General features: G+C 33.9%; 3 protein-coding genes across 3 annotated transcripts; 1 reads left to right on the forward strand and 2 right to left on the reverse strand.

The window, feature by feature from the left end:
• Positions 1-1,610: 1,610 nt before the first annotated feature.
• On the reverse strand, positions 1,611-2,269 carry LOC112324790 (uncharacterized). The gene is made up of 3 exons (XM_024589328.1): positions 2,145-2,269; positions 1,949-2,000; positions 1,611-1,844 (listed from the first exon to the last, which is right to left on the reverse strand). Exons 1-3 carry the CDS (start codon positions 2,267-2,269, stop codon positions 1,611-1,613), a joined length of 411 nt encoding a protein of 136 aa, XP_024445096.1.
• Positions 2,270-10,608: 8,339 nt separating this feature from the next.
• LOC18107134 (probable inactive shikimate kinase like 1, chloroplastic) lies at positions 10,609-12,724 on the reverse strand. Its single transcript, XM_006373065.3, has 10 exons — positions 12,461-12,724; positions 12,299-12,339; positions 12,151-12,205; positions 11,980-12,052; positions 11,788-11,875; positions 11,555-11,637; positions 11,328-11,439; positions 11,114-11,192; positions 10,967-11,031; positions 10,609-10,875 (listed from the first exon to the last, which is right to left on the reverse strand). The coding sequence occupies exons 1-10, from the start codon at positions 12,654-12,656 to the stop codon at positions 10,807-10,809; spliced, it is 861 nt and encodes a 286-aa protein (XP_006373127.2). The 5' UTR covers positions 12,657-12,724; the 3' UTR covers positions 10,609-10,806.
• Positions 12,725-14,271: 1,547 nt separating this feature from the next.
• On the forward strand, positions 14,272-16,767 carry LOC112328238 (uncharacterized). The gene is made up of 3 exons (XM_052448693.1): positions 14,272-16,219; positions 16,308-16,512; positions 16,610-16,767. The coding sequence occupies exon 1, from the start codon at positions 14,272-14,274 to the stop codon at positions 15,979-15,981; it is 1,710 nt and encodes a 569-aa protein (XP_052304653.1). The 3' UTR covers positions 15,982-16,219; positions 16,308-16,512; positions 16,610-16,767.
• The last annotated feature ends 5,363 nt before the right edge of the window (positions 16,768-22,130 follow it).

Here is a 22,130-nt window from a genome sequence, read left to right on the forward strand (position 1 = left end):
TATTCTGACATGTATTTTTTCACCTTTTGTTCTCATTATATTATTCAAGATTCCTTGGCCCACTTTTTTTTTCTTTTCTTATCACCATGACAGTGCACACTAACGTGTACATAAATCATCTGAAAAGCAACAAATATTGTATTCCAAGAACTGTAACTGGAGATTCAACTGACACCTCACAAAATAAACATAATTTATATATGTGAACTCCAACAGCAACGCACAAAAGAGAGCAGCATGTATTCCAATAATAGGTGACAAATCCAGCAGCTCAAACAGCAATGACAGTAGCACATACACATATATTTCATGCACTGGCTCCTATGCACACAGTAGCTAAGACAATATTCAAAACTCACTTGCACACAATAGCTAAAACAATCATGTTAACAGCAATGAATAGCATTAACTACACAAGCACAGAAATGCTCAGCTTCCATCAATTCTCACTGCAGAACAGAACACAAATGCTACTTATCACACTGCACAAGCACACAGTAGCTGCACATGGTATCTCAATTACTTGCAGCTTTCTTATCACCATGCAGCACACATCAACTCACAGCAGAAAAAGAAAACAAACAAATATTCACACAGCTTCACACATACGGCTGCAGCTCCCATCACCTCACGGCAGAAAAGAAAACACACCAACATTTCACACAGTAGCTGCACATGGTTTATTACAATTAGAGCTGGACACACAAGGCAACAGATCCCATCAACTCATGGCATAAAAGAAAACAAACAAGGCTGCACATGGTATATTATAATAGAACATACATTTTAACAGCAACACTCAATATTCAAGACCTTCAGGGAATAACACAGTGAAGGAAAATTACCAACAAATTCAATCCAATGGTCAACCATTTTAACATTAATAACAACAGAAGTGACAGTTTTAATTCATTGATAAAATACACCATTAAAAACCAACAATATCCTCATACAAGTATATTAGCTCCCGAAAAGTAGTTTAATATAAATACAACAATAAATAAATTACCGCAAATGGAAATGCCCATATATCTCAACACGAAATGTGGAAGAATACAATGACTCGGATAAACTTCGGCAATTGGAAAAAACTCATTTTTAAAACCGGCATCCCATTATTCTGCAACAATAAAATAAAACTGTATAAATACATTAAGCAAGTGAATAGTTAATTGATTAACGGTTAAGAAAATGTAATAATACCATGTCAGCTAAGCACGTTTAGTGCATGCATACATTCGTTGCAGCCATCTCAACTTCTGCTCCTTATCACCCATACTAGCCCACATTTCTCTTTTCCTTCTTAAACTCAAATACTCTGTAGCAAAGTCGTGGAACTCATCTTCAATTGAAACTCCAGGAATTGAGTGCAGCTCGGCCATCACCTCGCGAATACTACAGCCTTCGCGATCCAAAATAACAGACGTGGAATCACTCTTAGTCGATATACTCTCAAGTAGTTGATTGCACCTTGACAGCAGCTGAATTCCAGATGCTTTCTTCTTTCTACCTCGCACATCATAATGATCTCGTTCTTTTCTTTTGTCACCGCTTTTTGTGTTGCTGCTGCTAGACATATTTACCCCTCCAACCATTCGAGCCATGTCAGTCTAGAAATCTGGAATCACATCTTCCTCCGAATCACCGCTGCCCTCTTCCAAACCATCATGAGCAATGCCGGCATTGCTTGTACTAGGATCAACATCACTGTCAATAGGTACACCTGATGAAGGAGCCCATGCATACGCTCCAGTTGCGACAATGTTGGAATACATTCGGTCAAATTTATTCTTCAAAGACTGCTCAATACCGACATGTCTGAATTTTTTTGCTCCTCTAATTTCCTGCATATAAATTAAATCAAGTAATAAAGGATCAAGACTAGTAAAATTTTGGTGTTGGAATTTGACAACAATAAAAGAAATTGTTAGGATGATAAGGAATGTACCTGAATTTTTTGTTTCCACCACTCATCGCTAGCTGAAATTGTGCCTAATTCACTATTCCAGCCAACACCAGTTTCAGAAACCAACTTATTCCATATCCTCTAATCCTTTTTGCATCCATCCCATTTGTTTTTCAATTGTGTTTTGGTGAATGCATGACCAGTTTGTTCTTTGAATGATGTTATGAGAAATTTCCACCCCGTTTTATCGAAATGAGTATTAGGTCTCATTCCCATATCAATTGCCTTAATGCATATATCACAAAATATATGCAACATTTCCTTTGTCCAAGCAGCCTTATCAAAAGATTCAAGACCTTCCATGATATCTTTTAAAACATTTAACAAAAGTTTGAAATCAATCAATGATATCAATTACATTGTGGGACATACATAAATCGTGGACTAAAACAATAATAGAACACTCAATGTTCAGCATTTATAAAAGTTGTGTGGTTAGCAACAAACATTAACCATGCATGTATTTGAATGAAAATGTTCCCATTAATGCGTAATGAAAACTAATTGAAACCCATTAATTTTCAACTGTTCAGGAAACTCAGTTTCAGCCATGATATAATATTTGAATTATCAAGAAACACTTCAATGTCATCATGTTGTTTGGAAGCTAAAAAAAGAAGGAAAAAAACAAATAGAACATAATCTATTTCTACATTCAAAGTAACCCAACTTTCTTTCGCAGCATGCAAACACACAAAAGGAAACTCAAAATTTTGATTTTGACTGCACAAGTAGAAATAAACATAATCCTACATGACATGCTAACAGGGCACTCATTACGATTACAATAAACACACGCACAGTAAAGAAATCTACGGTTGCTCAAACAGAAACAACATTAATGTGCATTGTAAACATATCAGACCATGAAGAACAACACATAAATGAAATTTCAAAGCATCACATTGTTTCCAGTAAGCAAATAATCCAGCAGCAGCACTATCAGCTGGTAGTAGACATAAAAAACAAAACCAGATTTAAACAAAGAACAACAGCAGACAAGCAGTACATATAAGCAATTAAACACTTCTTTCCGACCACTTGGTTGTCCACGACGCCTAAATTCTTTAAAGTGATACCTCTCGCCTTTGTTACTATATATTGTGCACAAGGTTATCACAATCCATCATAATATCCATGTCCAATATTACAAATCACAAAAGTGTGAGCTATACTAGCAATAATCAAGGTTTTGCTATCTATTAGCGATATGAGAAACTAGAAAACTAAGAGATCTACATACATGTATTATTGATCATGTCTTGTATGAAAATCTTGTTAAAGAGATAAGGGAAATATCTAAACCAACAACCAAAAAAAGTCGGCATTTATGGACAAGACCATCAAATTCAACAAACAAGTGAATCTTATGAAATGAAAAGCAGAGAAACAAATCAGTTTGTATTGTAACAGTAGGAAACTACCAACCAACGAAGTGGGCCGAGATATTTCAACTGGGAACAGAATACAATAGAGCAAATAATCCAATTGACCCAAAATTAATTTCATGGTGCCTTAATTCCAATATAAAACACACGTAATGTGCACAGTAAAGAACTCTACAGTTTATCAAGTAGAAACAACCTCAATGCGCACAGTAAACAGATCAGCATGGATGCATGATATTGTTTCCAGATTAATTAATTTTAATGAAGCAGCAGCATTGTAGGCTAGACATCAACAGAAAAACAAATTTCAACAAAGAACAACATATAATTACGCACAATACAAAGACCAAACAGCAGCACAGAAATGAAATTTTTAGCTCAAGTAAAAAAAATTAAAGAACGCATATTACAGGTCATGAAGCAACACAGAAATGCAATGAAATTTGCTCAATTAAAAAAATTGACGAAGACACAATAAACAAAAGAGAAGCAGCAACATCAAACTACTCTTTTTAGCTTAATTCAAACAAACCAAGAACGCACAGTAAACAGATCATGCAGCATCACAGAAATGCAATTTTTAGCTAAAAAAAACTAAAGATGGAGATAAAGGCAAGAACTTACCTCTGTCTCTCTCTTATGTGACTTTTCCCAGCACGGTTCTGCAGCGTTTTTCTACAAAAAGAAACAACGGAGACCCAAAACAGAAATGAAATTTTGAGCTAAATTTTAAAAAAAAATTAACAAAGATAAGGCAGGTACTTACGGGTCTCTCGCTCGTGTGACCTTTCCCAGCATGAAGCTATTGGGTTTTTCTGCAATGGTAACAATGGAGGGACAGATCAGTGAAGGTTTGGGTGACGATCTTTGTAGGTGTTTGGAAAGAAGAAGGGACTGGGGAAGGATGCTCTCAGAACTGGCGTCGTCCTATACGTGATTGTTTTTGCAAAATTTTGAAAAAGGGTTGTTGTCGGCAAGAGACGAGAGATGGGAACAGTCTGGGGAAGGTGGAAAATGGGAGTTTGCAGATCAATGGCCAAATTGATTTGCCAATTAACCGTGCTGTGAACAATTTGGGTGAGGGTTGGGAAAGTTTTGTGACTGTAACGGGAAAGCAAGGGGAAAGTGTCGGTGATGAGAGAGAAGAGAAAATGCATGAAAAGCAATTGGTAATTGCTTTTCAAAAACTGCAGTCCAACCTTACTTTTGGACTGGGACCCACACCAATAAAAAATATGGTTGGTGTTAACCAAACACTATGTTGTAGATTTTACTTTCAACCGCGACCGCAATAGCAAATCCAAACAGCATCTAACAGCCACGAAGAACGAATGAAATAGTTTGGGGTATAGTTTAACTAGTCATGTTTTAAATTTATTATTTAAAAATTACCAGTTTGAATCTTACAAGCTTCATAGCTATTGAAAATTTATATGATTATTAATTTTAAAGCTCATAAAATTAATCAAAGTGTATATAAGTTAACGCAAACAACTGTGTTAATAAAAAAAATATATATATTAATGAGCATTTGCATGCTTATAATTGATTACATCATAGAATTAAAGCATGCGATTATCGTCATGTATGATGTCATACAGTGCAAATATGACAACAGCAGGCAACCTAGCACCAGCAGCCACTTCACACAAATATGAAGCTGAGAACTCTTTATATATTAATTCCACTAAACGAATTTAAGATAGAGTAAGTTAAAACCTAGGTCGGTCCAACCATGATTCTTCAAGTTCTGTATGAACGTGGTAATACTGGGAAAAAAAGAGAGATGAAAACCAGAGCTGCTGGTTGCCTATTTCATGATTTTGGTTACATCAGAACAAAACCCCTACCATAAGCAGAACAAGAATGGAAATAGGTTAAACCCTACCGATTCCAGAAGCAGGGTAGGGTTTAACTCAAATTGTTTAGCTCAAATTGTTTTGCCTATTTCATGTCAGAATTGTTTAGCTCAAATTCAGAAGCAGCAATCAATTAACAGAATTTTCGTAAGTTTTTGATTGGGAAAGAACTCACATATATCATTCTCTAGGGAGGTGACAGTGATCGGTGAACCTCAAGGAGTTTAATGCCAAAACGAAACCAATTGCTCATGGTACATCTGTTCTCGTACTTTAATACTTAATATTGCGTCGACCTTTATTTTTTTTTTAAATAAAATTCTAGCATCTTGTTTTTAGAAAAAAAAAAAAATCTGATTTAAGAAATTATCACCTAATATCATGGTCACTAAGAACTTTAACTAGTCAACAAAGATTTTACAGTATAAAACTAATTACGCAAAATGAAAAATAATATCACCCCTTAAACATCTTATCTAAGGTAGGCTGCATTGTTGATTTTGTCTTAAATTGCTAAGAATTTGTTGTATTATGCTTTTGATGGTCTGCCTACAATATACCTGACTCTAGCGCCAATGAATATTCAACTACAAATACTTCAATTCCGGTATTGATAAATATTACGTGAAGAAAATATATAGTATCCCTGATTTTAGCGTCAGTGAATATTGAAGGATCAGAATAATTCTCAATCCTAGTGTCAATATTCAAAACTCTGATGTTAGTGAATACCGAGAGCACTTTTAATTTTGGCATTAGTGATTACGAATATTCCTAACTCTAGTATTAATATATAAATAAGTAAAATTTGAATTGAAAGCAAAACATATTTTTGTATTTTTGTAATGAGGGAGCTTTTTTAAAATAAAAAAAAAAATTTATTTTTTAAAGAAAATTTAGAGAAAAAAAAACAAGTATATATTTTATACCAGATTCATATTTTATAATATAAATCTAGTCCAATATTAAGTAAAGTCATTGAAAAAAACAAAAGAAGGACCCACATACAAATTCAAAAATTTCCTTCAAAGTTTTCAAAATTTACTAAACTTTTTAAAAACCTGTTTGACTAAAACAAAAAATTAAAAATGAAAAGAAATGAAATAAGAGTATGTTGTATGGCTCAATGAGCTGGAAAATACGAATAAACAGTTCATGCTTATATTAATTATTTATGATGACACGATCAGTATAATAATATTATTTTACTATTACGAGATTACATTTCTACACCTCCTACGTTGTATGAAGCAGGTCAAGTCAGGTAATATAAAAGAAAGCTTAAGTATCCAGAAAAAAGGTTTGAAACCTTATGCTTTGAGACATAAACAAAATCTTTCTTCTCCTTCTTCTCTAACTTCTACATTTTCTTCTCTTTCTTCCTCTTTATCTTCATAAAAGCTCATTAATATCTTCATTAATGTTTTTTTGCCATATAAAAATATCTCATACTGACTTAATCTTCGGAGGGTCCTCCTTCAACACCCTCAGGGGTCTCTAAGAGACATTATGCATGTATTCATTGAAGAGAAGATTTACAATCTTTGAAGATATACATTAAAGAAGAAGTCATTGTAGTCTGAAAGTGAAGGTCGTAGAACACACTGTAAATGATATACAAGTATCTTAAGAAATAATTCATTCCATAATATTCCCTTTGATTTTTTGCAGCCTCATCACTATGAAACAAGAAAATTTGTATTCCAATAAAGTTCAACAGCAAACCATACTAATTAATAAGCTTACAATAAAAGTGCTCCATCCTACTTTGGTACCAGCGGGCATGCTACTCAAATCATAGTTGCAAAAGAAAGTGTGAATTCGAGTTTTCTCTGGATTGCTGATGACCTGAAGAAAGAAAACGGTTTTGATCATAAATAACACATATTTTCTACACCAACAATTGCAGTTGCTAAAGTTTGAATGAAACAGAACCAAGGTCTAATATTGTCAAAGGTGGAAGAAACAATTTGAAATAAACAAATTCATCGAATGTCAAAGGAACTCATGATCACCAAGAAGGTTTGCAGAGAGATATGAAGTAGCAGCAGTTGTATTCGACCTTTCATGGGTATACATACGCAAGCGGCTCTCGACAATTTGAGAATCATCATTACTGAGGCATCTTTTAAATTTGTGTCCCCTATACTTGTTCGATGATGAATTCCCTGCGAGATCGATGGATGCATAAGACAGAGTAGATAGCAATCTCCATCTATACTGGAGATGATTCTCGAAAGAAAGACGACCAAACCAAGTCAGCAGTGCCTTCCAAGGAAGATGGACGAAACCCTTTGCAGAAACCATTAATGACTTTAAATTAGAAGCATGTTTCCTAAAAACTAGAGTTAAGTGTGTGTGTGTGTATCGAACTTCTAATCTATCATTCAGGTTAGATTTTTAAGCCAGAACACCGGAGATAGTCGAGTGCTTTGCAAGTGATACAGAGTTTATCCTTGAACATCTGTTAAGTTTCTAAGCAAAGTGCTTCTCACATGCAATTCACCTAACAAATTTTGATGGGTTGGCCTCAAAATCTCGCCAGAATGATATGCTATAAACTCAATAAATAATCAAGGATAAAATTGGCTCCAAGAATATAAGAACAAATTGGAGAAATACTTAATCATATAAAGATAAATTGAGTTATTAACTCCAAGCAACTTTTTTGAAGAATATATATTAAAAAAATTAAAATTAAAAGAAAAATGATCTTTACTGTAAGAGGGGATTTCATAATTGGGGTTTTGAATAAGACGAACTTTTCATTTTATTTTTTTCATATTGAAAAAGTAATAAGAATGAGAGGTGTTAAGCTTTTTATCATCCTCGCGTCGAGCTATTTTTCCGCAGGACCCTCCCTATAGTATCTTCACCGCATCCTTGTAAAACACTATTTATTATATTGTTGTTGTTTTTTTTCAATTGATACTTTTTTTTAAAATTTAATATTATACTTATTTTTTATTGGGCCTGGTTGACTCAGAGTTTTTTTTAATTAACCTTTTGTTTTTCATAATTTCATCCTTTAATATTGGGTTAAATCAATGATTTTATTATTTTTTAAATCCTTTAATATTATATTTGTTCTTTATTGGGTTATCTTAATCTCAAGACACACATCACAGGTTTAGCGGGTTAATCCGATTGATTTGAGTTTTTTTCTTAATTAACTTTTAGTTTTCCAACTTTATCGTTTCAATATTGGATTGATTGAAAATTAAATTTCATAATTTATTTTGTTTGCTTTCTATTAGGTTATTCTAGCTTCATGACACATGAATATTGCTTAACATGTTAACCCAAGTTGATTTGGGTTGTTTTTGTGTTAATTTTTTAAATTGATATTTTATTCAATTTCATCATTTAACATTGGATCGGTTCGGGATTGAACTTTATACTTTGTCTTGATTTGCTTTTTTTGGAGATATCTTGGTTTCATGATGAAGGTCGTGGGTTTTGACATTTTAACCTCGGTTAAATCGGGTCATTTTTTTTATAAGAGGTTATCTCGGTCTCATGACCTAGGTCACAAGTCCTCCACATTTGATTTGCTTTTTACTAGATTATCCTAATTTCATAACTCAGGTTGTGGGTTTGACATGTTAACCTAGTTGATTCAGTTTTTTTTAATTGATTTGTTTTTCAATTTCATAGTTTAATATTGTGTTTGATTGAGAATTAGGCTTCATGATTTGTTTTGGTTTGGTTTTTGTTAGGTTATCTTGACCTTATAATCCGGGAATAGTGATTAACGAGTTAGCCTTGGTTGATTTGGCTCATTTTTTGTGTCATCTTTTTAATTAAAAGTTTTACAAATTTCATCGTCCATCTCATGATTAGATTCGCAGATCGACAAGTTAACCCCTGTTAAATCAGGTTGCATTTTTTATGTGTTTTTTTTCTAAGAAGTTATCTTAGTCTTATGATTTGGGTAATGAGTTTGGTGGATTGACTCAAGTCATTTTTTAAGTACTTTTTTAATTGATTTTTTTAATCTCATCCTTCAACATTGAGTTGTTGGAAATTGGACTTTGTAATTTCTTTTGATTTGCTTTATATAGAGTTATCTCAATCTTATGACCTAGGTAGTGGGTTTGATAGGTTCACCCGAGTCATTTTTTTAAATCTTTTTTTAATTGATTTCTTTTTTCAATTTCATTATTTAACTTTGAGTTGATTGAAAATGAAACTTTTTTATAATTTGTTTTGATTTATATTGTATGGAGCTATTATAGTCTCATACCCGAATAACAGATTTAACATATTAACTCAGGTTGATTCAAGTTAATCCAATATGTTATTATCTTAATATTAAAAAAAGATATATCTTAAATTTTTTTAGTCAAATTATGTTTTTAGTGGTCGTCCAGGTTGCTTTTGGATCCGCAAAGTCAATTAGATCACATCAAGTCAACCCTCACATAATTTTTTTTATTAGAAAAATATTAACAATACTTGAATATTTTTTTTATATTTAAAAAAAAATTAATTTGACCCGCAATATAGCACGAACTAAAAAAATCTACTATAGTAGAAGGACCTTTTGATTTAAGTCCAAAATAATTTATAAGCATATACTTTATGACTTTTCTATAAAAGCTATAAAAAAAAAACTTAAATCAATTCGCAAAAGTCATAGCAAACAAAACCGCAACTTAATTCATGTCCAATCTAAGAAAAACAGGCTTAAGGCAGGCTGTTATCTCGTGCACGTTTTGTTTTGCATCATTCTATGTAGAGACACCATATCCTTTTAACTGAACCAAGACCTAGTCCTACAGGCTATTCAGGTCATTTTGTTGCAGGTGGTGGTAGTGCATGTATTTTTAGCTTGATCCATAGCATATCACCATGATAGGACCTGCCAAAGAGATACAGGAGCAGCAGGCTAAACCAGGCAGAAAAATCCCAGCACGTGCCTAGCTCTCTCAAGATAAGACTCTCACGAAAAATCCCATCTTCATGATGATGCATCCAGCCTAAACCCACTTCACTTGCTCAGTTAAAAGCAGATTACTGATGCTAGAATTAGAGATAACCCAAGGTTTGGAAAGGTCTAAAGCCGGACTTGTCTTTTGATGATATTTTAATTTTAGTGAATTAGAATAATACAAGTAATTGTCACTCACAAGTGCTGGCTGATATTGCTTTTGAAATCACTGCACTCAATTTGTACTCCCACAATTTCCTTCCTCTCAGACACAATGAGGACTTTGGGCACGACTCAACCTTTCATGAAGTGCTTGGGATCAACCTCTTTCACATAGCAGTTGATCAAGTTTTAAGGAAGACAAGAAGCATGAGCTGCAAAAAATTACCTTCGTGTATGAAAAAGCAGATACAAAACAGAAGTGCAAGGATATGTCAAAGACAGGTTCAATCCAGTTCAGTATGAACAATTAAAAACAGATATATCTACTGATATGTGTAATTGACCAAGGGTGTGAGTTTCAATTCAAACCATGTAACCTCATATGCCAATCTTCGATTACAAACAATTGCAGGATATAACTGCACATTTAATGGCATACCATGAAAACATAAGCTCATGAAAAATTGTTACGTGTGTTGAAAACACAGCTAGAGTTTGCTAAAAAGGTCTTGCTGCCTCTTCCATCATTTTCTTTACTCTTGTCAGTTTTTCTATCTCCTTGAGTACCTGAAAGTGTCAAACAGAAGGAAGAAACCTCACTTTTAGGGTACCAGTATAACTAAGAAAATCTTCACAATGAAATGTTTTGCATCTTCACCTCCAATGCCAAGTCCTCCGTTGTTACCGAATCCAGTTCATCATAACCTAATTTGACAGCTATATCTGCAAAAAACATGAAGCAATTAGAAACCGTAAAAAACCTGAATTCCTCTAGGACAAGCAAAGATAAATTGCGGAGATATACTCTGGAGCGAAATTTTTGCATCAGCTGTAGCATAACCAGCTCTCAGCTCTTCATATGTAGCGACTACCTGCTCTAACACCTGGTGAGCAAATCTATCAGAAATTAGGAATGCACGGGGATTCCCAAACATATATGGTTTGACAATGAAAATCTTTCAAGCATGAAGCAGATCACTTAGGTTAAATAATTAATAAGCTGAGAATGAAGAAAAAACCTCTGAATGAGATTCTGATGCAGCAAGTTGAGTCTTGTCTTCAACCATCCCCCTTGCAACAATGTCTAAGGGTACATCAATCCATAGTGAGATCCCATGTCTCAGAAGTCCCCTACAAAAAAAATCAAAGGAACTTTCAACTCGTATTAGTTACAAAATACTGTCCATTTGGAATTTTGCACACAAAATTAAACACAAACCAGTACAATCAATGATCATGTTCATACAGGTTGGTTGAACTTTGAACTGCACCATCTCCAGCACATACCACGAGCCGACCCATAGATGTTAGCTGCTTCAATACTTCAGTCTGTTGCAAAATGCCACGTCGACAACGTTAAATTATAATCCTCAATAATACAACTACATAACACCCATTCTGAATGTTGCTGTACCATTATCGTGCCAGTCTCAAGAACAAACATAAGCAAATACGAATACAAGCCTAAAAAACATTCACCTCAGATTCGCGAAATCCCTTCTCATCTCTCTCCTTCAAAGATCTGGCAGCAAATTCACCACCGGCAGCTTCCTCAACCAAACTATCACTGAAAACAGAATAATAATGTAACTACATGAGTAATTTGAACTATCAACCATAGTGCAATTCCTTCAATTATCTTAACAACAAAAACACACCCATAATCCATACCTGTCAAAATAATAATATCTCAATGCATCCGCCAAAAGCTTACCCAAATTGGTTTTTAGAGGACCTCTCATTCCTCCATATCAAAAGCAAACCATCCCATAATAACAATTTATCGTTAGATTAACTCTCCAAAAGAATTGATCAATGTTAAAAACAAAAATAATTACTTACCTAAAAGGAAAATAGAAGTTCCCTTCAATTCAGGGGACAAATCAGCTGCTCTCTTCTGAAAATTTCACAGTTAAAAACACAATCATTTCAATTCTAACGCAAACATAAAATACTCAAAAGGGTAGATAAAAAGTAAAGGAAAATCCACCTTCACTTGAAGAGAAGTGTCAGCACCAGCAACCTTTGTTGCTGTACACAAAAGCCTAACTCAGTGAGAATAATTTGGAAAGACAAAAGACAACGAAAGAAAGCAAGAACAACCAAAACCCAGTTCACAAAACACGAAATAAAACATAATTCAATCACTCACTGGAAGTAGTTGTTTCATTGGGAAGAGAGCAAGTAGCGGTGAGAGACGTTGGCCGAGACACAAGAGGGAATTTAGAAAAACCAGAATGTGAATAAGGTCGAGGTCGAGGTCTAATTGTTGAAGACAAGGAGCTTAAGGAAAGATTGTGAATTGCTGCTGCTAATGTTGATGTTGCTGTTGCTTTCGTTATCTCCATCGAGTGGTTAGTTATCCCGTTCCTTCTCCGCTGTTGTCTGGTTTCAACGCCTTTCTTGCAATTCAGAGTCAGGGCTGTTTTTAAAAGATTTTTTTTGCAGTGGCTTAGCCCATTTTTGTCAAATGGAGTGGTTCCATACTTTAAAAGCCCAATAATCTAGGCCTAAGATCGAGAATGATGCCTTTGACATGACATGGGATAAACGAAAAACACCCCTACATCTCTTGTAAGCTTTGTACCAATTAGGTTAAAGCTTTTATTAAAAAGTAAATCACCAATAAACCTTTCACTCGGAGTTTAGGAATACACACACACAAACTTTTAAAGAATTGTGTCTTGGATTTTTGGCATATAAATTATTAAATATAAAAACATTTTCATCTTTCATCATTTTAATATATATATATTAAAACATATGGAAAAAACACTATATATTTATTGTAGTTATAAACTCTTTATATTATTGATGATATTGTAACCATTGAGTGTGTTTACACCAGTGTTTTAAGACCTGGCCCGGCCCGACGGGTCGACCCGTGACCCGGGCGACCCGGGTCTGTGGCCGGGCCGGGTCCAAGCAAAAAACAGGCTGGGAATTGGCCCGGTCAGACCCGGTCGACCCGGAGGGTCGACCCGGGACCCGGCCAAACCCGGCTGAGACCCGGGTATATTTTTTTTATATCCTAATGCTCGAAACGACGTCGTTTTGGCCTTTACAATTAAAAAGCCAAAACGACAACAGCAGAGGGACGAAAGCATTGCAATTTACAGAGCACCGAACTGCAGAAGTGAGAAGAAGACCTAATTAATTTCAAGAAATTTTCAAACCCATTTCACTCTCAGTCGCGAAGAAGAGTAGATGAGCAGAAGACTCTTGAATCCTTGATCGCCGTTTCAATTCTGAGCATAAGGTTAGATGAGTTTTTACTGGTTTCTTTCTTCTTTCGCCTTTCCCTATCCTCTGTTTCATCTTCTTCCCTCTCGGTTGAACTTGCAGGAGAGTATAGCAGTGGCATCGGTTCTTCCCTCTGTTGACCCATCAATTCTTCCCATCGATTGACCCAACGATTCTTCCCACAGGTATGTATCTCGTTTTCTCTGTTCTTTAATTTTTCTGCAATTTCAAAGCCTCGGTCGGAGACCTTTACAGTCACCTCCTTTATCTTTATAGTTAGTGGTTTTATCTTAGTTTCTTTCCATTTTCGTTTTAGATTATTATTTTGTTTTTTCGACAGTACTGGATTGTGAAAACTGAAATGTGAATATTTCTTTCTTTAATTTTTGTAGCTGTGAATATTCTGCAAGTAGCTGTGAATATTGTTGTTAATTTTTTGGCTGTCCCTGTGAATATTGTTGCTTCAGCTGTGAATATTGTTGCTTCAGCTGTGAATATTCCCGTGATGTTGATATATTGATTTTATGAATGGTGTTGGCCATTTCAGTTTTCTGTGATGTTGAAAGTGTCTGTGAACTGAAGTTATTGAACTTGTTGAGTTCTAAGATAAGACAGGATGAAGTATTGTGTGCAGTAGCATGAAATCAGAATTTTGTTATAGAAATGAATTGAAATTTTAATTATGGTAGTAATTAGTAATCTCGTTGAAAGAATTTTCCAATGATATCTTATAAATTATGCCAGGTCCTTAAAATGTCTTCACATGATGGTAGTACTCCAAGTAGTGATCCTTCAACGGCCCAATCATCTCAACCTTCAATTTCCATGTCAAGTGGTAGTAGAGGAAGAACAGATTTGGCATGGGGTCATTGTAGAGAAGCTCCTGAACTTAGTGTTGGATGTAAAAAAACTAAATTAGTATGTTTATATTGTGCTAAAGTATTTGCGGGTGGTGGCATTAATCGATTTAAGCAACACTTAGCTGGAGCTAAAGGAGAAGTTGAACAATGTCGCAAATGTCCTCCTGATGTTCGACATCAAATGCTTTTGAACCTTAAAGGAAATGTTGAAACAAAAAAAAGAGTTAGAGAAATGCAAGCAGATTTCAATCCATTTAATGCACAACAAAGAGAGCATGAAGAGATGATGATTAGGCAATTAGAAGATGATGGTGATGATGATGAGGAGGAGGAGGATGATGAGGATGTCAATACTAAAAAACATATGTTACCACCGAAGGTTGCAAAAAAGAAAAAGATTCAAAGCACCAGCACTGTAAAACAATCAACTACAAGTTATGGAAAGCAGAAGAAATCTGCAACATTAGGGACATATTTCATGCCGAGAACAACTCCTGGTGCTCAAAAGTCTCTTCAGAATTGTTGGCAAAGGAAAGAAGCAGTTGAACGGTGTGATCTTGCTTTAGCAAAGTGGATGTTTGATGCATGTGTGCCATTTAATGCTGTTAACTCTGTGTATTATCAGCATGCCATAGATGCTGTAACAGCCATGGGTCCTGGTTATAAAGGACCAAACTTGCATGCTATCCGTGGTTATTACTTGGCAAAAGCGGTTGATGAAGTGAAGATTTATGTTGAGAGTTATCGAGAGATTTGGAAGAAGACTGGTTGCACATTAATGGCTGATGGATGGACTGATCAGAAGAGGAGGACTTTAATTAACTTCTTAGTATATTGTCCTAAAGGAACAGTTTTTTTGAAAACTGTGGATGTATCAGATGTCTCAAAGACTGCTAGATTGTTGTATCAGTTGTTTAGAGAGGTTGTTTTATATGTTGGGGTAGAAAACATTGTGCATATGGTGACTGATAATGCTGCAAATTATGTTGCTGCTGGCAGGTTATTGATGGAAGAATTTCCTTCAATATTGTGGTCTCCTTGTGCTGCTCATTGCATCAACCTCATACTCCAGGACATTGGTAAATTGCAGTCAGTTTGTTGTGTTGTTGAGCATGCTTCTGGTATCACAAAGTACATTTATAATCATTGTTATCCATTGTATTTGATGAGGAAGTTCACTGGAGGAAAAGAAATACTTCGTCCAGCTCCTACTCGTTTTGCCACCAATTTCATTGCATTGCAAAGCATTTTAGCTCATAAAGATGAGTTGAGAGCTATGGTGACATCTAGGGAATGGGTCTCATCTGCTTATGCTAAAGATATCAAAGGAAAAAAGTTTGTTGACAGTGTGCTAGACTCTTTGTTTTGGGAAGAATGTGTAATAATTGTGCGAATGAGTGAACCTTTAGTTCGAGTTCTACGATTGGTTGATGGTGATGATAGACCTTCGATGGGATATTTGTATGATGCTATTCATCATGCAAAAGAAGAAATGATGAGGAGATTTCAAAAGAGAAAGCCTAGAGTGAAACCTTTCATAGACATTATCAATAATCGGTGGGATAGATAATTTTATAGAAATCTTTTTGCAGCGGCATTTTGGTTGAATCCTCGATTTCAATATGATGCAAATATAATGGATAAACATATGGGCACCATTTCTGGACTTCTAGATGTTCTTGAGAAGTATGCACATGGAAATCTACCATTGCAAAGTAAGATTACAAGTGAGATGAAGTTTTTTAGGAATGCTGAACATGACTTTGGCCGAGCGTCTGCAATAAATAATCGCACCCTTATGCCTCCAGGTATATAATTTTTATATTTAAAAATATTATTTGACATAGTCTTACATAATTGACATAGTTTTACATTACTTATTATTTTTTTGTATAGATGAATGGTGGATGACATATGGAACCAGCGCTCCAAATCTACAACAATTGGCTATACGAGTGTTAAGTCAAACTTGTAGTTCTTCGGGATGTGAGAGAAATTGGAGTATGTTTGAACATATTCATTCCAAGAAGAGAAATAGATTGGAGCACCAAAGGCTTAATGACCTTGTTTACGTCCACTGCAATCTAAGATTGAAGCAAAAGTATTTTTCTTTTCTCTAATTCCTTAAATATTATTTTATCTTGTTTAGTAGCATTATTAATACTTATATTGTGTTTACCTTCACTTTTAATATATAGGAATTATTGGAAAGGAAGAAATTATGATCCAATTAATGTTGAGACAATTTTTGACATTGAAAATTGGGTAGTCGAAGATGACCCATCAATCTTGACAACGGAAGAAGTAGAGAGTTTTCACCAAGCTCTATCAACTATGACCATACAAGATACTTTAGATGATGGTAATTAATGATTGATTATTTAGTGATAAATATTATTTAAAATAAAGTATTGTTTAACACATAATATTTATTTGTTAATTATGTTTGAAATGTAGATGTCATAAATGTTAATGAGATTGAAGATGATTGTGATGATGAAGTTTCAAAGGAGCATGCTGATGATTTATTAGGTGCTGACAAGATTGGCTCATTTCCATCAACATTTGATCCAAATTTTGCTGCCATAGACACAGAAGAACTTAATGTGTTCATTCAACAAAAGTGAATGTGTTGTTGATTTAGAATTTATGTTGTTGGATGTTTTGTTTAAAATATTTTAGAATTTAATTTATGTTGTTGGATGTTTTGTTTAAAATATTTTAGAATTTATATTTGGTTTGTGTTTTGGATATTGAATTAAATTTATGTTGTTGGTTTAAAATTTAAATTTGGTTTATGTAAGTGTTGCATTGTAAATTTGTAACTAGTTAGGTGTTTTTGGGTTGACCCGGGTCAACCCATCTGACCCGTGACCCGATCACTGGACCGGGTCGATGACCGGGTCGGGTTTTAAAACTATGGTTTACACTATAGACGACACTATAATATCTATAAAAAGTGTTGTATTTTCTATATTTCATCATTAATTATTATTAAATTTGATTGAGTAGCTAGATCCAATATTATAAATCTAGCTGAGCAACTGGATTCAATAACATTCGAGCTAACTGTGAAACCCAAGAACACAAGAAATATCAGCTTACAGGACCCAAAAAAAAATCCTTTTTGGGATCTGGGCCACATGCCTTTTTCTCCCCTCTAAGATCCCCATACTTGAATCCGAGAATTGCCATGAAAATGGACATCAGAAGGAAGCCGCCTAGCTGGATTATGAACCTTCCGATCCTATCAATGAAGAACACAGTAAACCAGTAACCAGGAACAATTGCAACAAGCGCGATTAAGGACATTGCCTTGGAGAGAAGGTACATCTTTCTTGAGGAGGCCTTATTTAGCAATCCAGCAGCTGGGTATACAACTATACATCTTTCTGGGTTAAATTGAGAGTATAGAAAGCACTATCCAATAGGAACCAGGTGCTGGCTGTCCCAAGAAGTTGAGTCGCATGCTTGTAAACAAACTCTTTAGAAAAGAACCCATATGAAGAGTTGGGATTGAATCAAGAAGAATGAGCTATCTTTGATACGGACCTCCACCAATGAAAAAGAAAGAATAGAAGAAAAAAAGAGTAGAATCAGTAACAATAAAAAAGGAATAAAGAGAAGAAGCACGCTTCATTCGTTCGACCAGTTAGGGTTCAGGGATACCGTAACAAACGAAAAGATAATCTTTCTTATAAGGACGGCAGGCGGAAGGTAAGGAGGAGTGGTGCAATTTTTCCTTCCCATCGGTATGCGATATCAGTATGTAAAGTTCATATCTCTCGGAGGTCCGCTTTTGCAATTTCTGGTTTGAGGGAACTTGCTTCATCAATAGTAAAGTCCTTTTCAAGAACCTTGGCCATATCGTTATAGCAGCCTTCTTATGGTTTCCCTCAACTAAGGCAGTGTACCTAGCTGTTTCTGGCATGTTCATTCGCCAATAAGAGGTTAACGCTGCAGGGACTGAACCACATAAAAAAAAATATTTTTTTTCTGATATTTTTGTATTGTTTTAATGTGATGATATATAATATAAATTTAAAAAAATAAAAAAATATTACATCAATATATTTTTTTAAAAAAAATAAAAAATAATCGTTACGTAATAATATAATAACTAACATATTGGCCCGCGCTCCGTAGTCGGTTAATAACAATTTTTTTTTCAAATTTAAAAATGTTTGAGTTGGGTTAAAAATATGGAATGTATTTGTACCATCACCATCTTTAAATAAAGTATTTTCTAGAATAGTACCATGAATAGCGTATAGCAGAGCAACACCCAATACATCGACAACTAATTTCTTTCCCTTTAATTTTTTTTATTTTAAGATATTTCCAATGAACTCATTGGGGTGGTGAAGAGAGGGTCCCAATTGGTTAAAAAAAAAAAACCCGCAACCCCTTGGGATTATCTTACACTTGAAAGAAGAAGTAGAAAGAGGAAAAAATATAGTGATAATTTGATTCTTCGTAATTTGTTTTTCTTTTATTTAATTTTTTTTCATAGTATAAAGAGAAAATAAATTAATGAGACTTTTTTTTGATACTGTACAAAAGTTGGGTGATGATAATTTTTTTTTTCATTTGAGGTTGGGTTGAATTTTTTTATTGAAGAATGTTTGTTTTATCGTTTTAAAAATGCTACTAAAAAAATTTGAAAATTTGTTATTTTTTTCTTTGCTTCAAATCCATAATTTTTTATGTTTTTGTATTATTTTGATGTGATAATATAAAAACTAGATTTTAAAAAATAAAAACAAAATTATCTCAATATATTTTTTTAAAAAAATATTTTAAAAAAATAACAATGCTTTTAGGTCTGGTTGCGAAGCCAAATCCAATCGCATTGGTTCTTTCTGCGGAGCCAGTTGGGTCTGCTTCCCAGCTAGACCCAACTCTATTAGGTTCTGCAGACCAATAGGGCCCAATAGCATTGGGCCCTGCTGCCAGCATGACCCAATAGCTTTGGGCCCTAAACATACTTTTAAAAATTTTGAGAATTTTTTAATTTTTTTTTAATTTTAAATTAATATTTTTTTGATATTTTTATATTATTTTGATATAATGATATAAAAAATAAATTTTAAAAAATAAATATATTATATCACTATATTTTTTAACAAAAAAAATTACAAAATAACTGTTACGTAATAATATGATAACTAACTAGCATATTGGCTTGCACTCTACAGCCGGTCAATAACAAAAAAATTTTCAAATATAAAAATGTTTGAGTTGGGTTAAAAACACGTAATATATATGCATCATCATTATCTTTAAACAAAGTATTTTCTAGAGTAGCACCATGAATAAAGCATAATAAAGTAGCGCCCAATACACTGACAACTAATTTCTTTCCCCTTAATTGTTTTTCCTTTTAAGATATTTCCAATATATCTTAAGTATTTTAAATGATGATATAAAAAATAGATTTTACAAAATAAAAAAAATTATCTCAATATATTTTTTTTAAAAAATATTTTTAAAAATAACAATGCTTTTTTAAAAATATGTAGACAGACCCAATTACATTGGCTCTTTATGCGGAGCCAGACCCAACATTCTTGGTTCTGGCTATCCATCCAGACACAACTCTATTAGGCTCTTCAGCCTAGCAGGACGAAATAGTCTTGGGCCCTGCTACATAGCAGGACCCAATATAGTGGGGCCCCGCTAGCAAAAGGACCCAATTATGTTGGGCCTCGCTACCAACAGGACTTAATAGGGTTGGTCAAGTTTATTTCATTCAAAATCCGGACCTGCAATTGGTAGCCAGATCAAATTGCATTGGCTCTTTCAGAGGAGCCAGTTGGGTTTGGCTTCGGAAGCCAGACCTAACATCCTTGATTCTGGTTGTCCATCCAGACCCAATTCTATTTGGCTCTGCAGCCCAGCAGGATCCAATAGCCTTAGGCTCTGCAGCCCAGCAAAACTCAATAGTGGTGGGTCCTGTTGTCCAACAAGACCTAATACAGTTCGTTCCTGCTCCCAGCAGGACCCAATTGTGTAGGGCCCTACTACCAGCAAAACTCAATAGGGTTGGTCGAGTTTGTTTCATTCAAAATCCAGCCCTACAATTGGCCCGAAGTAAATCGGTCAACCCGTCGGGTCAACCTGAAACCCGGGAGACCGGATAAAAACCCGATAAAGACCTTTTTTTTTTTTTTAAATGTGTTGTTTCTCTTACTCACAGACCCTTTTTTTCATAATTTTTAATTGGTTACTAACTCATTTCAAAGTTCACTATATAAATACTAGAAAAATGTTTTATTTTTTCAATGTGGGATTTAAAGCCCTTTAGTATATATATACTCTATGTTCACAAGAAAAAAGTTATGTTTTCTCATTGTGAGATAATAAACCTTTTTAGTTTAAATACTTAAACTTAGAAAAATAAGATAATATATTTCCAATGTAAGATAAAAAAACCTTTTGAAATAATCTTTTAAGCTTAATTATTTACAACATGGATAGTTTATATCTACATGGATTGTTTCTTAATTTTTTATATAAAATATTAAAACATCAGATATTTTTTTTTAATTTTTTCAGGTGACTCGGGGCCTTGGCTGAGTCTGTTTCATTCAAAATCCAGGCCTGCAATTGGCCAAGAGTAAACCAGCCAACCCTCCGGGTCAACCTGAAACTCGGGTGACCTGGCAAAAACCCGGTAGAGACTTTTTTTTTTCAAATGTGTTTTTTCTCCTACCTAGAGACCCCTATTTTTTCATATTTTTTAGTTGGTTACCAACTCATTTCAAAGTTCACTATATAAATACTAGAAGAAAGTTTTATTTTTGCAATGTGGGATTTGAAGCCCTTTAGTATATATACTCTATGTTCACAAGAAAAAAGTTATGTTTTTTTCCATGTGGGATAAAAAAATCTTTTTGGTTTAAATACTTCAACTTAGAAGAATAAGATAGTATCTTTGAAATGTGGGATAAAAAAATCTTTTGAAATAATCTTTTAAACTTAATTGTTTACAACATGTATAGTCTATATCCACATGAATTGTTTCTTAATTTTTTCATATAAAATATTAAAACCGCAAATATTTTTTTTCAATTTTTCCGGGTTGACCCAAGTTAACCCGTGTAACCCAGGACCCGACCCCTTAGCCAGATAAACCACTAAGCCGGTTTTGATAACTATGGTTGTCATTAAAATATAACTTTAAAAAATACAATTGAAAAGAAATAAAGTGACGTGACCGGTTAAAAAACTAAAAACTAAAAAAATAGACAAAACCTCTTCTCTTTTATTTTGTTTAGGGGCCTCTTTTAAAAAATAATGATTTTTTTGTTATGTGTTTAATTTTCAGAGTGGTTTTTCTGGTTCATCTATGGTTTCGTTTTTATCTTTTATATAAATAAACTATGTTTTTTAAAATAAAAAATATTTATTTTTAGATGATATTCTTAATATATATATATAAAGATTCATTTATTCTAAGGATTATGCCAGTTCATTATTTTTGAATATATCAGATTTCTAGCAGGATTTCTTTTATTATTAGACCATATCAAGATATTGACAATGACATAATTCATAACAATTCAACACATCAATCCATTAATGGTTCATAGAATTAATAATAATAATAATAATAATACCCAACTTAAGTAAGAGACAAACATAAAAATGGTTTAATTACAATATTCTAGCTTCACTCAATTAACTAATTACAATACGCATAATCTAATCCATTAG

This window comes from Populus trichocarpa, chromosome 17, assembly GCF_000002775.5.
Source record: "Populus trichocarpa isolate Nisqually-1 chromosome 17, P.trichocarpa_v4.1, whole genome shotgun sequence".
NCBI lineage: Eukaryota > Viridiplantae > Streptophyta > Magnoliopsida > Malpighiales > Salicaceae > Populus > Populus trichocarpa.